Genomic DNA, 16,891 nt, shown 5'->3' with positions numbered 1-16,891 from the left:
CAGTGCTCTGCCCTCACGCAGCCTCCCAAGGTGACCCTGGATAAGTGTCACAGATGCCATCCACGCAGGTGCCAGGGGAGGCTTAACAGCCCTCGTGCCTCCTACCCATGTGGCTGGCCTCCAGCCTGGGCACGAGAGCTGCTGTGGGACATGGCCGGACCCGAGCAAGTGGGTAAAAACCTTCCCGGAGCTCCCAACCAGCTTTTTGAAACTGGAATTGCTGCCACTCGATACTGCTGGGGCTGTATTTTGAGAGCTCTGTCAAAATCTGGGCACGCGTTTCTGCTCCTCTGGTCTGCAGAGCCCTCTGAAGAGCTGGTATCGAGCGAGGGGGGGATTTCATTTCAGCCCAGCTTAGAGCCGAGCGAACTGCAGAAGCTTCTGTGCATCCAGCAGCTGACGGGGGAGATGTTCGGAGTCCCTGGACGAGACCAGGATTTTCAAAGCCAACTGCAGGATGTGGCCTCTCAGCACTCACCGAAATGAATAGGAACGTTAAATCGAAAGATCCAGCGGGCTTTGCCAAGAGAACAAAATTCTTGTGAACCTCCCTCTGCCATTAGGTGTATTAGCCTCCAGGACTGGCCTGAAGTTGGGAGAATCAGATGCCAAGAAATTTGGCTGGATTGGACTTCTGTGCTTCATTTGCAGAAGCAAGGATGGTCTTTCCACACTGTGGGTGATTATTTGCACAAACCCCATGCAGCGACTTGCTTTTAGGCAGTTAAGAGGGGCTTGGAAAACAAGGAGGGTGTTTTAGATCATTTCCAGACCCATTTCTGGTCTATGGATGCTTCCTTTTCCAACAAATCAACATTTTCCAATGATGGGGGAAAAATATTTCCCTTGGAAAATATCTCACCTATTTTACTACTGTGGACCCAAGTCCATCAATGGGTTCCTGGATACTTGCAGGCGTTTGGGCTCTGACTTCTCTTGGCATGGGAAGACTTGCACCAAAGCAAGCGGTCCACATCTCTATGTCGGTCCCAGAAAAAAAATGTCAAGTTCTGGCAGGCTTTGGCAGGTTTCTTGCAAATCCTAAGGTTTCTGGGCAGGGAGATGCCACCAGCTCTGCTGGGCCAGGCACAGGACACGACTCAGCATGGCCAGGTGGCTGGTGGTGGCCATGCATTAGCCCAGACTCCCCCAAGCAGGGAAGAAAATAGAGTTGGGTTGCATGTGAAATAAGGCTCGTGCAAAAATTTGCATAATAACATGTAAAAAAAAATGTGACGTGAAACTAAATATAGTGCAGTGCTGTTTTACCAACCTCTGGTTAATCAAAGTTAACTGCATTATAATGTAACATGCGTTGTCTCACTGCATATCAAATTTCCATTCTTCCAAACCATGGCTGTGTTTGTCAAACACGGCTCTACAGAGAAGAACAGCAGAAACTGAAATCCCAGCCATGCTACACCTTGAATCATCAGTAAACTTGAGTTTATGCCGATTAAAAAAAAAAAACTGTGATGCTTTACTTGAAGTTTCACCCCATCTTTTGACACAAACCTGGGTGGGAGAGCTGGGCGGGAGGGGGAGCATCAGGAAACACCCATTTGCAGTGCTCTGGAACAAAAACTGATTTGTCTGACTTGTCTGGAGCGGATATATAAACATTTACTTGAATCAAAGATACAATTTCTGTAGAAATAAACTTCTCAGGTAAAGCCTTTCAACCAGCTCTATTTAATCAGCAATATTTTGAGTCTGTGCGAGGAGTGTTGCCGCTGTGTGAGCATTAGCTGGCCCTACAGGAATATCAGAAGGGAAAGGAGCACCAACCTTCTCTTTGATTTTATTTTTTTTTTAGATATTTTTCCCCTAAATCTCAGACATTCCCCTTTTATCCTCCTGCAGCTTCTATCAAGAGCCAAGATCTGTGGCCTACTGGGTTCTCCCCATGGCTCCCGTGCAGAATTAACCTCATTTCCATGTAATCTGGCTGTAAAACACAGAGGTCATGCCTCCCGTCAGACACAGGTCTGGCACCACACACAAACCCCACTGCCCTCCGTGGATCCCAAACCCCTCTCCGTACCCACAGCAGGGCCGCGGGCACCCAGCAGCAGCGAGGCTTTGTTGTGTTAGGCCCTACACAAACACACAGGGCACGCGGCAACCCCCCAGCCCGGCGCATCGACCGCCTCGCTGGGCTCTCACGGCACGAGCAGCGCCAGCGCTGGGCACGCTGCTGGGAGCATCCCGCGCCCAGACCCCCGCGGGATGAACTCCTCCACGGCTGCTGTTAATAGGTTAATGAGCCCCTCGTCTGGCGGAGCTGGAGTGCCTGGCTTTCCAAGATAAAACTATCCAGCGCCGTTAGGAGGCTGGGCCTCTTTATGACTGAACGCCATTCATCCTGAGTACACAAGAGCTCGCAAATTTAATAAGCAGAATCCATTTCAGCCCCGTGGCCTGCCATGGCAACAGGAGAGAGGGGCTCCAGCCTCCGCTGCTCAGGCATCATTATCTCCAGGGCCATCTGCTCCCGAGAAGCACAATCCCAAACTCATTTAAATAGAGCCAGCCTGAAATATGTGACGATTTTTCCCAGTCTCCCCCCTCCCCGCGTGGCTACACCTCCGTGCACAAGCAGGAGATGTAATATTCAAAGGGTGAGGAGAGGGTACGGGAGATAAGATTATAGTGATAATGAACTGAGGGAGGGCGGCCGGGGGAGGGAGGAACTTTCCTCCTTTGGCTGCCGTTCCCAGAGAAAGCAAGAGGTTGCAATAAATTATAAATGTATTTTTTTTTTTTCAAATCATCTTCTTGGAAGAAATATTTCATAAACAATGATTCATCACCCACCCCAGAACTCAGCCTCGCTGGAACAATTAAGCGTCAAGGAAAACTAACCCGGCTAATTCCTTTCTCCCCGTGCTTTCTGAAGGGGCACCGTCCTCGTAGGAATGGAAACAATAAATTGTCGTGTCCCCACGTGTGCTCACCCCCACGACCGGGGACGTTCTGGGAAGGGAGCAGGAGGGGTTAGGGGGAGGAGAAGGGTTTGGTCCCTGTCCTTTGGGACTCTGGTTTGTGTGGGATGAGGACCCACAAGGGCTCGCCGTGAGATGAGTGGCTTCAAGCGCACCTCCGAAAGGGATGGGAGGGGACACGGGCTTTGACAGCGGGACAGAAACATGAGAGTGCAAAGTTGTGCTTCTGGTCAAAGTCATTTCTAATGCATATGATTTATTTCGGATGTAAGTCGCCGCTATCAGGGAGCTGTTGGGGGGGGGCGATCCACGCAGGGGGAGTGGGGGATGCTGATGGGGGCTTTACAGGCTGTCATCCCACAGTGTGTAGAGACAGAGGAGCACCTGGGCTGTAGCTGGGAGGAGATGGAGACCACCAGGGAAGTGCCCCAGCAGCACCCAGGTTGTGGGGGCATCTCTATGTCTGGCCCCTCTGCTGCGAGGGGAGAGGTGCAGCAGCTGGTGGGGGGAAAACACATTTCCACAGGAATTTCTGAAAGATGTCATTTCTCATTGGTTTTCTGCCGCGGTCTTCTGACCTCTGCCCGCTGGGTCATGGGAGTAAATCCATCACGGGGTGAAGGATGAGTTTCCTCCGCTGAGGTGGAGTCGGCACCCGTCTTCTGAGCATCCCTGTCCCTCCTGAGCATCCCTGTCCCTCCCGAGAGCCAGAAACACCTCTTCAAACACCTGCCCTGGCTGTTCACATGCCTTCACCTGTGGGGTATGCTGCTGTCACCAGCGTGAGGGTGCATGTACGTGCACAGGGGTGTCAAGGCTGCGGATGGGCTGGCTTGAGATGGGAAACCACAGCCCCGCTGGCTGTCGGGGCAGGCACACAGCGTGATGTACGACACAGCCAGCTCCTCACTCATGCATATGCAGCACCGGGGTCTCTTTTGCCCGGAGCTCCTACCTGCCAGATCCCCAGCCCTGCTCCATGACACGGGGCATTCGTGTGTCTTTACAGGCAGCGAGGCTGCGGCACGTCGACCGGATCAAACGGCAGCGTAGCGATGTGGCCGGGGGGGAAATGAAATCATATATATTCATTACATTTATTTAGCCATGTTAAGCCGCCCGGCGCCCATAACACTCTGGACGTGCCGTCATCATTCACCTAGAGCGGAGGCAGCCACCTCTGGAGGCAGCGTGGCAGATGGCCAGAGTCGAGGCGGGGACGTGACGAATGCCTGCGCAGGGCGCACGGCTCCGTCGTAGCCCCAGGGAGATGGGAAGGAGGCAGAATGGAATTAGGTCTCCTGGGAACTGGGAGTTTTCCAGCATCGGCTGAGTCCTGGGGCATTCCAGCAGCTGCTTCTGTGGCTTTTTTGCAGGGCATTTGGGGTTACCCCAGTGCAGGTCCCTGGCAGGGACAAGGGGCAAAAGGTGGCCTCGGTGGTGAAGGTGCCCAGTGTCCTCTCCTTGGTCACACACCTTGCTTTGCACGGCTGTGGTCCCTAAGCCACATTGTCAAGTCATTGGCCAGGAATGCAGACTCAGCAAACCCCAGGTAATAAGCAGGGTAACTTACATTAACTTACAGAGAAAGCCTCTGGTGCTTTGAAATCTTTTTTTCAGTTGATCAATTGGAGGATCTACCACAACAACCATAATAAAGTGTCTTGCTTTTAATCTGTATCTCCATTAGAAATGAGCAGGTACCAAGTTTTACCAGGGATGAATAAGTGTCAGGGTATTTGTAGAAGTATTTATATCTGTTAAATCTGCAGAAGAGGAACATTTCATAAGATGTTTTTATGCAAGTTTCTCGGCTTTTTCTCTTTCTGGCTAACACCACACAGAGACCTGAACCCAAAGAGGGCTTTGAGTTCTTGTCCCTGTCAGAGATCTGGCAAATAAACAAGTAATAATAATAATAACAATAATAATAATATGAATAATAATATGCATTAAAAAAGGAAAAACCACATTTCTGAAGACATGAATTCAGCTCCTGTTTTCTCCTGTGAAGGAAAAATGATTTCCTCTAAAGAAATTTTGGCTCTCTTTATCTCCTCGTGTCACGAAATCTTCCTTCCGATCTTCCTTGTCAGAGACATCTCGGGAGCGGAGATGCATCTTAATGGGCGCTGTCCACTCCAGATGGAAGGAAAGCCAGATGTCCTCGCCAGACAGACTGATGCCACACACTAAATCTGATCCTCTGCGAAACCTCAGCCTGGCGTTTCAGGGACCTCCTTTCACCAGCCAGCCCAGGCTCTTGCCTTAAGCACATGCATTCAATTATTTAGCAAGGAAAATGGGCTCCTGTAACTAATAAAATATCCGATTCAGCCCCTTAATCCCATTCTAACATTTTTAAACCAGTGCCAACACAGGTGAGACCTCTGGGATAGGAAAGCTAAATATTGCTCTCTGCCTCGTGGCTTGCTTTCAAACGTACATTTCATTCCATCTCCCTTGTCCAGAATTAATGTTGCAAGGAGAGCGGCGGAGAGCTTTTCTAGGAAAGCATGGCAAGTGCCCAGCTCCGGCAGAAAGGAGCCTGCCACTGTGCGGATATGTTGTAACACGGCAATTCATCCCGGACGGCGGTGGCTGGGCTTGTTTTTTGAAATGCTCGGCTGTTAGCAACATGAGAAAACCAACTCACGGGTCAGAGCTCTCGGAGCAAATCATTCTGCCTTAGTTTTCAGGTTTTAAGAGAGAAAGCCCAGCAGGTGGGAAGGAAGAGATTGAACAGGGCAGTTTTTCATCCTTCCATAAGCAAATTCTTGGCTGCAATCTCGCCAGCTCCTGATGCGGTGGCCTAACATAAATAGACAGCACAGAGCGAAAGCTTTCCTGCATAATTGTGTGCTTCACTGGCCTGACACCGGGAATGAATTTAGCTCACCCGAGGCTCAGCTGGAGATGGGGTGGCTTTCGTGGAGCTTACTCTCTGTCCTGGCGCATCACCCAGCACTGATTGATCGCCTTTTCTGCAGCCTCTGACAAGAGGTATGAAATTACCATTAAGGAAGCCCCTCGGAAAGGCTTGAAGCCATTTTCTCATCAGATTTACAGAGAGGAGTGGGGCAACAAGCATTCCCCTCTTCATCTGCTTATACACTTGTGCAGCTGATGGAGCTGGTGGGGCTGAAGGGGCGGCAGGGAGGAGAACCCGCGGTGTGAGCCAGGCACAGATGAGCCCTGGGAGATCAGCAGAGAGGGGGAACCATCTCAGCTCTCAATTTTGTTCACATTAGCGTAGTTAAGACATTAAAGAATGTCAGAAAATTGACAAAAACAAACAAAAAAACACATGGCGATTGCTTGTGGGGAGGAAGTGCCAGCTTAAAAGTCCAGCACCATGTGGGGCTGACGATAGTTACAAACAGACCTAACGTACCTTCTGGTATCCATCACACGCAGCTTCGTTTCCTTGTGTGCTTTCTATTTTTGTTTCTTTGCTGACTTTCTGCAGAGACACTTTTCTGCCAGTTTTTTTTTTTTTTTTTTTTTTTTTTTTTTTTTTTTTTTTTTTTTTTTCCTGCAAGCTCCGTGCACAGCAACTGCCCCGGCCACGGGTGATGTGCAGGGCAGCCAGGCAGCGGCACCGAAGGGATGCTGAGCCTCCTCCTAGAGGGCTCAGCTCCCCGCACGCTCAGGTCTGTAGTCTTTTATGTGACAATTTACTGCCCGAACAGCTGAACTCTCTCCAAATTAGCCGGAAAAGCGAGCAGGACGATTTGTAACGCAGCGCCAGCGGAGCAGCTCGCTCGTGTTAATCAAAAGGGAGCGATCAGCTTGAAAATGTCCCCTCTTAATTTAATTCAGGGACTTCAAAACTAAGTTCCTTCAGATGCAGGTGCCTTGAGAACAGCCGTTTTTAACTCATTTGAAGTAGCGAATTCCTCTCGCCGGACTTAATTAGGGACAGGTATTAAAACAAATCGAGGAAGAAGATCTTAGAAGAAAAGTGGTTTTATTAGGAAAGAAAAGTAGAGCTTTTTAATTACCACCAGAACATCTGTCCTTAAACTGTTTCTCTCATACGAGCAGATTATCCCAGCGAAGGCTGGGGCCGTGCAAAGCAAGGAGCAAGCTCTGCTCCCAGCTCCTGGTGCCCGTCTGCGCTGCTGCCTTCAGAAACCACCCAGCATTTCCCAGGCCTCCCTCGGATCGCAGCATATTTCTGTTTTCTTCCCGTGCAGCCTCATCCCAGTTTGTTTCTGCGCGAATTGCTTTTTTTTGTTCATGTTGCATATTCCCTAAACAGTCATATTAGTGGTGACAGCATGTCATTTTGATGGTGTTATGACAGTATGACGCCAAACTAGTATTAACATAACATTTCCTTCTAAATCTTGTCTGAAAACATATTGTTCTCCCTTGCCAGCACTTTGCTGTTTCTCTCACCCCTTACCACGGGTGCTGGGTGGTTGTCTTTTGGGTTTTAACTCTGCTGGTGCAAGGGGCAACGTAACACAACCAGTGCATGTGGAGGCCTTTTGCTGGGGGTTCAAGTGATGAGACCGAGGCAGAGAAACACAAAACCATTTGCCAGTGTCTGTCCAAAAATCTCTGCTGGGAGAGAGCCCCAAGCCTGCCTTTCCCTGGCTGCCTTCCTCCTTCCTCTTCTGCTCGGCCGTGCTCAGATTTATGGAGTTGCAATTTATGAACTTTAGGTTTAAAGATCCACATTGCTCCCATGGAATTATTTATATTTCTTCTACATTTCCTTTTACAACCTCATTTAAAAGGTGGATGCTGATATCCCCCGAATGGTGAAGCCAGTCTTAAATACAGGAAGATTGCGGAGAGGGGGAGCTGTGACTTGGGGACGAGGAGGCTCTGGGAGGGGGACGAGGAGATATTCCTGCTTCTTTGACCATACTGCTCATCTGGTGTGAGGTCTGTGGGATGCTCATTCAGAGATTGAGCTAGTGTGGCCTGAAAATCAATTTTATTTTATTTTATTTATTTCTAAGTGACAGACTTATCTCCTCCCCAGCAGGCAGGCGTGCCCCTGTCCAGGTGGCTGAGGTGGTGGCTGCAGGGTTTTCCTGGCAAATCCGTCCTCAGGTTTAAGTTTTCCCTATTTGCTTTCCCCTCCCTCCTCCTGCTCCCTGACCTGACAAGCGCTCCTTTTAGCGGAGTATTAATTAACATCGCGGTGCTGGGACTGGTGATTATCCCTCCCTGGTGCAACGAGGACAAGGTGAAGTGGCTCAGCTGGCTCGGGGCTCGCGGTGGGTGTCTGGGGCTGTGGTAATCATCCCGTGCCACAGAGAGAAGAAGGAAAAGGAGAAAATTGTCCCTTTGGAGTAGCCGAGGGCTTGGGGAACATGGCTTGTAGGCTTCAGCCAAGGTGTTCTCTTCCCAGTTGCTCCCACAGTTCATAAGGGAGTAGAGAACTGGAAGCAACCTTAGGACATTGGCCAGGAGGTGGGGAAGTCCAGGAGGGCTGAGGGGTGATGATGGCATTTGCCAGTGTTAAAAAACTCCTCCGTAGCAAGGTGCATGAGAAAAATGCCAATAGAGACCCACAGAGGGGGTGTGGGGGGAGCTTTCAAGGCCATGGGTGCACCTGTGTGTTCCTCTGGGTGATTCTATGGGGCAGCAGCAGCAGGCTTTGCTTTTGTGAGGGGCCTCAAACATTTCTTTGCAGGGCTCATGCGGGCTGCTGGGGCACGGCCGGCAGCAGCAGCACCCATTTACTTTTCTGATGGAGATTTGCTGCCACATTTGGTCCCGATTTACATGGTCTGTCCAAGGTCATACTCATTTAGAGCACTGCACCCTACCCAATAGGGTAAAAAAACAAACAAACAACAAAAAAACACCAGTCTCTGGCCAAAACTGGAAATTTTTCTTCAGCAAAATGACAACACTCTGCTGGTGAAAATTGCCTTTCTTTACTGCAGGGAGGGGAAAGGGAGATGAAAATGAAATAAGCCGTGCTTTTCTTCCCTTTATGTTCTTTTTGCAAACCTATAAGTATTTTCTCTGTCTTTTTTCCCCCAGTTTCCTCCAGCAGTGAGAAGTTTTATTACAATTTATTGTGTATTTGCCTAGGAATTTAGGGACCTCGAGCAAATCACAGCCCAGCCTGGCGAGTGCTGCTGATAGACGTGGTGAGAGGCAGGGAACACTCTGAGCTCGTTTTACTCTAAATAGAGAAGCCAAGTGTCAGAGGGAAAATGGATGAGGAGACTTGACCGTGGCCACCCTCAAAAATCAGTGGCAAAAAAATGGAAATGAGATGCAGATCTCTGCCTCCTAGGTCCTCATGCAGCTGTCCACATGGGGATTTTTTCCAGTGTCAAGGAGTAAATGTAGTGATGTAGCTGTCATGATGAAGTCCCAAGCCAGGAGCAAGCTCCAGCCCTTCCTGCTGCTCTGCCCCATGCCCAGAGCTGTGACAAATGACACATGTGGGAACCCAGGCCATGCGGGTGGGGGGCACTTATTCCCCTGGGTGCGCTGTGCAATCAAATGACCCCAGCCCAGGCTGGAGACTCGTCCCCGGGGGAATTACGCAGAGCTCATTTGCCCAGCTCTAATGGGAACAGAACAAAATATGCCCGCCAAGGTGGTGACCATCCCTCTCCTGAAAAAAAAAATAATATATATATATATATATAAGCATTTTATCTCTGCCTTTGCAGCAAGGGAGCTTTTGGTATTTGCTCTGCTACCGTGGAGCCACCTGGATTTTGGGGACTAAGGAACATGGCACTTGGCTCTCAGCTCTGCCAGCAGCAAGGTGTAAGGTTGGTCAAATCACTTGGCACTTGGAGGAGGGTAGAAAAAGACCCAGCTCAGCATCTCCCGGGCATGGGCAGCCCCAGCTCATCCCAAAACTCCACGTGCCTCAGTTTCCCCCATCATCACTCTGTGTTGTGCTATCAGCATTGCATTGCCATGCCAAAACCCGACTCTGTGTGGGTGAGCAGCACCCTGGAGCTGAGCAGCCCCCCTGGTCTGGCACCCCCCCTCCACGGTGCCTCTGCTCACCGCAGGCCCCCTCACATCCCTCACACACGCGGCAGTCGGATAACGAACTGGCTCGGGAAACCGCATCCATCCTCCGCCTCGTCTGAAGGCAGATTGCTCACGGGCGCGGGAAATCTCCTGGAGAGTGAACCTTGTCAGCAAAAATGCAAATATTTGGAGACAAAGTGTTCATTACAGCAGAACTTGATTTCAGGGTCAACCCTTTTTGCAGCAAATTGTTAGCCAGCTAAAATGTTTATTGTCACCACACTCTGGCAGTTTTGACAGTACCTATCAACTTGAGCTTGACAATATCTGCATACTGCTTCTCCGTCTCTCCCTCGCGCTGTGATCTGCGAGGTGGTGGAGGAAGCGATTTAAGGCAGAAGCAAACACTCAACAGATAACTGGAGCTGTCCCCGTCTTTGTGACAAAGCCGGGGCTGCTGGGGACCAGGACAACCGTGTCGGGTGAGGAAGGCAGAACACAGGCTGCTGTAACACTGTGATGGGGTGTGTAGTGAAATCTTTTGGTGATTTTTTTTTTTTTCAGATGCAAAACTGCACACATGGAACAATAAACTCCCCCCGTCTGGCAGTGCATAAGCAGAAACCAGGCTACAAAAGGACAGAATTTCCTCCGGTCTTCCACGGGAGCCATGTGGCTTCCACAGACACGTGCCAGGGAATATTTCAGATACCAGTGGATTTTCTGTGATTTTTTTCTCCTCCCATTTGTGCTCTCTTTGGCTCCAGGGTTGGATTCTGCTCCCGTTAAGGCTGCAGTGGGGAGGAGGAACACACCACGAGGGGGTCCAGAGCCTGAACAAACCAGCCCCTGTAGCTTTGCACAGAGCTCTGAGGCTGAAGGATGGAGGGAGCCAGGGCCAACCCTGCCTCGCTGGTAGAGGGGAGCAAAGGGGAGGCAGCAGCAGGAAAAACAAGAATGAGGTTCCTGAGAAACACCAAAAAAGAATGGAAAAGGCAGAGGCCATCACAAGACCTGCTTATAATATGGTGGGGCTCCCTCTGCCAGACAAAAGCCAGCATCTCCCAGCTCCCGGATGAACTAATATCACTCTGCTTTTGTCTCCTTGGAGTCTTCACCTTTTTCCCCAGCTAATGCGTGGGGAAGGTGGGCCGTTCCGGAGCCACTGTGAATTGGTTTCCTTTCCTTGCTTGCCAGAGCTGCGTAAGGGCTGTTTCATCTCAACAGGCTTCTCCCAGCACACCTTAATTTGAGATCTCCTGCATGCAGGCAGCAATGAAGTTAAGTGACCTTGCTGAATCCCGGCCGTTGCAGCCGCGTGAGAAGAGGGGAGGAAAAGAAAAGAGGGGAGGAGGAAGAGGCACTTTGCTGTCTCCCATTAAAGCCCCGAGAGGCTGAAGATGAGAGAGTGAAAGTTTCAAATTGCCAGAATATAATTCTGAAAGTCATTTTCCAAGCGCAGAGCTCTCCGCAATGTCACCTCTCATCTTCCAAGGTGGGGACTGAAGGAACAATAAAGCGCAGAATATTCTGAAGAGACAGAGCTGCTAATACAAAGACAGAAGAGGTGCTGGTCCCCAAAGAGGCTGCCTCGCACCCCCTTCTTCTGGGAGATCTGTGAAGCTCAGATGTACCTGTACTGGGGGACCATTCCCAGCTCCCTTCCCAAGCTGGGCAGGTGAGCTGGATGTGCTGAGCCTTTTTCCAGCCTTTCTATGAGCAAGAATCACAAAAAAGCTCACCAATTCAGCACTGACGCTTTTAATTTGAACCAAACTCCTGACTTGCAATTCAATCCAGTGCTTATGATAATGATGATGATGATTATTAATTTCTTAGCCCCCCCCGAGATTAGCAGAAGATGATGATGGATGTGCAGGAGAAAAGGTGCACTTAGATATTCACCTCCATGCCCTGATCCAGCAAAGCTGTTCCTCCCGGCTCCCCTTCCAGCCTTCTGCCTTCAAAGAAATCCGAATTAAGGAGTTGGATGCATTCAGCAAAGAGTTCAGCCCAGGATCTTGCACCAAAGAGTGAATTAGCCTCTTGTTCTACATTCTTTGCTGACCTTTATTCCAACTGCACCACCCTATGTTTATAAAATAAAAAATTACCCAAATATACAGGCGTACCCTGCTGAGATAAATTGTATTCCACTCTCCTTCAGCTAATATCAGCTTTGTCCAGCACTCCTTGTTACTGGTGCCACCTGTCCCTCCAAGCCCAGGCTTTTCCCCTTTCCCTCTCCCAAATTACCCGAGCTGAGGCCTGGCTGGGCTTGCCCTCTGTCTGTCTGCAAGTGCACTGATTTACCCACCCGGGTCAGAGCACTGAGTTTTTGTACTGACAGTCAGACTTTGTGCCAGGCAGTTTTCCCACTTTCAGGAAAGGCACTTTCCCCTTCCTGCATGTCAGAGCTGACCCTCAGAAGGAGCTGGCTATGTTTTTGTCAAAGGTGATGCAGAGAGTGCATGGGGCCACACAACCTGCAGAAGGCACTTTGCCCTTGGAGCCAACAAGGTGGCAAAGTTCGGTGCTACCGTACGTTGTAATTACAATCCTGGTTAATTTTGCTGGTTAATTTTTTATTATCATTATTATTATTATTATTTCCTGGTAACTATTTCCCTGCTTTTCCATCTGGGAGGCCAGTGAGAGTGTTCCTCGCTGGCCCATAGCCAGTTTTCTCCAGCTGGGATCGGTTGAGTCCAATGTTGCCATCTGTCCTTGGAGACAGAGGGACGTCCTTTTCCATTTCGGATCTCTCCCAGAAGCAATTCCCCTTCCCCCACGTGCCTTGGACTGGACCAAAGCATCCCGTGAGCTGCGTGTGGCCATGATGGGACCCATGCACACCCAGACTCAGGCACGCAAGAGGTCCGCTGGCCCAGCCACCGAGCTCCCCAGGGGCTGGCAGATCCCTGGGGTGCCCTCGGGGTGAATGGGGGGGGGGGGGGGGGACACGATACACACACTGTCACCCCACAATCAGACATGGGCTCTCTTGGGGTCTCCCTGATCCAGGGGTGGTGGATGGGGCTCCGGGGATGCTCGGCCTGGAGGGGGTGGTGTTGATTATAGGATTATAACCCCCGACTGGGACACGCAAGTTATTGCTGCGACTCTCTTCTAATTAAAGACACGGAGATGCTTGGCCTTGGGCGTGGGGGGGGGGGAGGTCGAGGGGTGGGGGGGGCAGATCCATTGTGCCGGGCCCCGGCCCGCCCCCGCCCATTGGCCGCCGAGTGCGCTGCAGTGATTTGGCGGCGAGGTGCCATTGGCCAACGGCGGGGATAAGTTTTTGCTCCGGCCGGGAACTTTTCCCAGGGAGGGAGGAACCCCGCCGAGCCTCCGCTCCCTCCCTGCCGCCGCCGCCCGCAGTCCCCCCCCCCGGCCCCTTCGCTCCCTTCCCCGGCGAAGGCAGCCACCGCTCGCCGGCAAGGATGAAGCTCTGCGGGACTTTCCTCGGTTCGTAGCCGTTCTCCGGCGGACGGGGCGGGGGGGGGGGGGAAGCGTGGGTAAGGGTGTGTGTGTGTTGGGGGGTGCTGGGTGCCCCCACTCTCCCTCTGTTTCTGAAACTCTTGAGAAGTTTAACTCTGCCCAAGCCCCTCCTCGCAAAGGGGCTCGCTGGCCTGGGGGGAAGGCGGTCCCACAAACTCTCCCCTTGTTCTGGGCTGATTTTTGACTTTTTTCCCCTAATGTCATAGCGGAAAGAGTGGTTCAGAGCGCAGGTTTCCTGAGTTTGCGTTTAGCAGGCGTAATCCCGGTCCCGTTCCCCCTCCGCTTCGCTCCGGGCGCGGCCCCGAGGGGCTACAGGTGCGCGGGGACGCGCGCGGCCCCGGGGCTTGCTGCTGCTGCGCGCCTCCGCCGGGCTTTGTCCCCGCTGTCGCGGCTCCCAGCTGCCTACAAAGGGCAGGGGGCGAGGGGAGCAAATCCTGTTTTCTGCTACTTCTGGCACAGTTCTGCGAAGTTTGGTTTTGTTTTTTTGCTCTCGCACACGGGTGGGTAACGGTGGGGCGAGGGTGTCGTGCGACAAAAGGTGAAGTCGCTTCGCCGGGGGGGAGGTTCGGTGTCTGCATTAACCGAGGTACAAAGGGAAAGTGCTGGGCTAACGCAAGGTGCCTCTTGCAAAAGCTGCCGAATGCTTCAATCGCCGCTTTTTAGGGAGAAAAGAGCTCTAGATGGGGGTGAGACAAAGGCATCGCCTCTTCGGGAAGGAACCGCCCAAATCGGGGAGAAGGGGCGCGCCAGAGAGCGAGCAGAGGGTTATTAAAAGTTTTTTTTTTTTTTTTTTTTTTTTTTTTTTTTTGTGCCTGTGCATGTTGTTCCATCTGCCAGGGGCCTGTAGTGGGCAGGTTTCTTCGCAACCCTTCAGCTGTTCCATATACAATATTAATGCTGGCCATTTCTATTCGGCATACAACGGCACTAATTGTAGTCTGAGGCATTAAGGCAGCCAGCCCATCTGCATAGAAGCTTTCAGAAAGAAACAAGGAAAAAATCTTTCACCCCCAGCTGGTAACCGGAGAAGCTGGTGCCAATTACAAATGCATAAAGTTTGAGATCTAAATTACTTCGGAACAGCCTCAGCGAAGCAAGCGAACTGCAGCACGGCGTTTTAAATGCCTGTATTTATTTACACAAGCAATTGCAGTTTTATTTTAAATAATCTGAAACTTGAAATGCTTGATCTGAAAAGATGAGCATAGAAAGATGTTAAAAAAATAAATAAATTAGTGCTTGGGGGGAAAAGTGAAGGGAATCCACTTAAATAAAAAAAAAAAAACCCTTCTGGCATTAATTTCTGTAGGCGACGTGTAGGCAGTAGCCTCAGCGTACCCGTCTCAAACAACGCTCCAAAGGCGAAAATATTTGAATATTTTTATTTTATGCCTTTCCGCTGCACGGCTCCCTTCGGGGATGCGGCAGCTCTTTCAGACCTGGGAGCGCACGGTAATTACCTGCTGCCTGAAATCGGCTGTGAAGTGACTGTAGAGCTTAATAAATAAATAAAAAGGGCAAAAATGCCTTAAAAGCCGGACGGGGGTGGCCGGAGCTGTCCGCTGCCGTGGTGCTGAGCCGCTGCTGGCACGGCTCGGCTCGGCCTGCACCCCCCCCCCCCCAGCAGGGCTGCCCCCGGAGCATGGGGGGTCTGGGGGGGCGGGGGGGGTCTGCGGAGTCCTGCTGCTTGCTGGACCTCTTGGTGGTGATTGGAAGGTGGGGGTAAGGGGCCGGTTTGGGGGAGGTTTTCTTTTTTTTGGGGGGGGGGGGGGGGGGGGGTGGAGAGGGAAGGATGAAGTTGGCGAGTTTGGGAACAAAGGCGAACCAAAGAGCCTCTGGTAACCTCGAGCTTAGTAAACGGTATCAAAGCTGCGAGCTCGATCTGCCTTAGGGCTCCCTGGGTGCACCGCGTGCTAATAAATGCAAGAGCAGCAATAATAAAACACCTCCGTGCTGATATACTCAGAGGCACAGGTATGTTTGCGCATCGTGCGCATTTGTAGACGAGCGGTGGTGCACGCACAGATTTCTGTGGGAGCACAAGCGAAAGCACCTCCCTCCTGCCTCCCGTCCTGACTATTATGCTTTTGTTTCTCAAGTTTGAGCGCTGCGTGTCTCAATGAAATAGCGGTGGACAGCACCAGGCAGCACTGTGGGGAGAGGCGCTGAGCCCTCCCGGCCCTGCCTTTGATTCTATCGCGGGCGCAGAACAATGGGGCTGCGGTGTAGCACCGGGCCTGCTGCCTGCAGATAAGAGTTTAATAGAATTTCTGAATGCCAAAGGTTTAGGATGTAAAATATCCTCGTCTTCGTGGTGTGTCCAAAGGAGATAGAAAACGGCTTTTCAGGAGCACTCTCTGCTGAATACCTCCTTTATGCTCGCGGGTTAGGAGCACACCAGGCTTGCGAGCCATGGAAATGAGCATCGCAAGAATTTCCAAGACTGCCTCAACAGTTTAAAATTACTCTGGTTTTATTATTATTATTTTGTCACCCTCTTCTCAACAAAGCGCCCGAAATGGTGAATTTTCTCAGCGGCCCCCTGCCATGGCCCCGTTACGGTCCGTGGGGAGGACGGGGCTGCATCCTGCACTCCTTCCAGCCCACGGTGCCTGGAAGGGTCCCAGCAGAGCTTCTGGGGCTGAGCCCCCGAGCAGTGCTCAGGGCTTTTCTCAGGGTTTTTCCCCTCCTGTTCCTCCAGGCGCTGCTCCAGTGCGGGGCTGGGGCTTCCAGGGGAGAGGACAGGACCCCGGCAGGACCTGGCTTTCCCTGCCTCTGCTCCTGGGGCTCCCTCCCGCATCTTTTTGGAAATCTTCAGTACGATGACAGCAAAGTCTAAATTAATGCCCGGGGAGGTGTGAAGGTGCAGGGAAAAGAGCCGGGTAGGAAGGAGAGCCCCCGTTCCCCCTGCACCGTTTCCAAAAAGTTGTCAGCAAAGTGTTAATGAGCCCCTCTGCCGGGGGGGGCTCCTGCGGGGGTCTCAGCAAGGAAAAATGCTGCTCTCTCCGGGAGGAAAGCAGGCGGCCGGGCAGAGCACAGGGCTTTGCTCACTTAAAACACCCCCCGAACTCTTTCAACCACCGTTTTCCTTTAGAACTTATCCTCGCGCTCTTCTCCCCGTCCCAAAGTCCTGAACGAGTCGGGATCCGTCCCTCGTGGGGTGAGGCGACGTCTGCCGGGAACACCTTGTGCCATTTATTTCCTTTAAGGGGAGGGAGAAGAAAAAAACAAACAAACAACATTTATACACCTTTTAAGCGCTCGCTTTTGAATATGTATATCAGCTAATACGCAATACTTCCAGGTTCATAGAGGCGATAAATTTCCCAGTCTGTTCTTTATGGTGATAGGTCATCTTCCTAACCACCAATAAATATTGTAAAGTACTTTCGCTGGAGCTGTGCTAACCCAGGGCATCTGTCACTCGCTGCTTGCTGCTATTAGGAATTATTGGGCTGTACCACGCGGAGGGA

At 51.3% G+C, this 16,891-nt stretch overlaps 1 protein-coding gene across 4 annotated transcripts in view; it reads left to right on the top strand.

The window, feature by feature from the left end:
* The first annotated feature begins 13,346 nt into the window (after positions 1-13,346).
* The window catches only part of MYT1 (myelin transcription factor 1), a 61,078-nt gene continuing 57,533 nt past the window's right edge, over positions 13,347-16,891 (top strand). For 2 of the 4 annotated variants that reach the window (XM_035344084.1, XM_035344083.1), the window contains exon 1: positions 13,351-13,385. In XM_035344084.1, coding sequence (XP_035199975.1) covers positions 13,361-13,385 — 25 coding nt within the window. In that variant the 5' untranslated portion in view covers positions 13,351-13,360. Of the gene's footprint in view, positions 13,386-16,891 lie in introns of all 4 variants that reach the window. The other 2 variants (XM_035344085.1, XM_035344086.1) reach the window with 2 other exon arrangements.

The sequence above is a fragment of the Oxyura jamaicensis genome, chromosome 20, assembly GCF_011077185.1.
Source record: "Oxyura jamaicensis isolate SHBP4307 breed ruddy duck chromosome 20, BPBGC_Ojam_1.0, whole genome shotgun sequence".
Lineage (NCBI taxonomy): Eukaryota > Metazoa > Chordata > Aves > Anseriformes > Anatidae > Oxyura > Oxyura jamaicensis.
The sequence above is the reverse complement of the archived record's forward strand: the minus strand, read 5'-3'. Positions and strand labels throughout refer to the sequence as shown.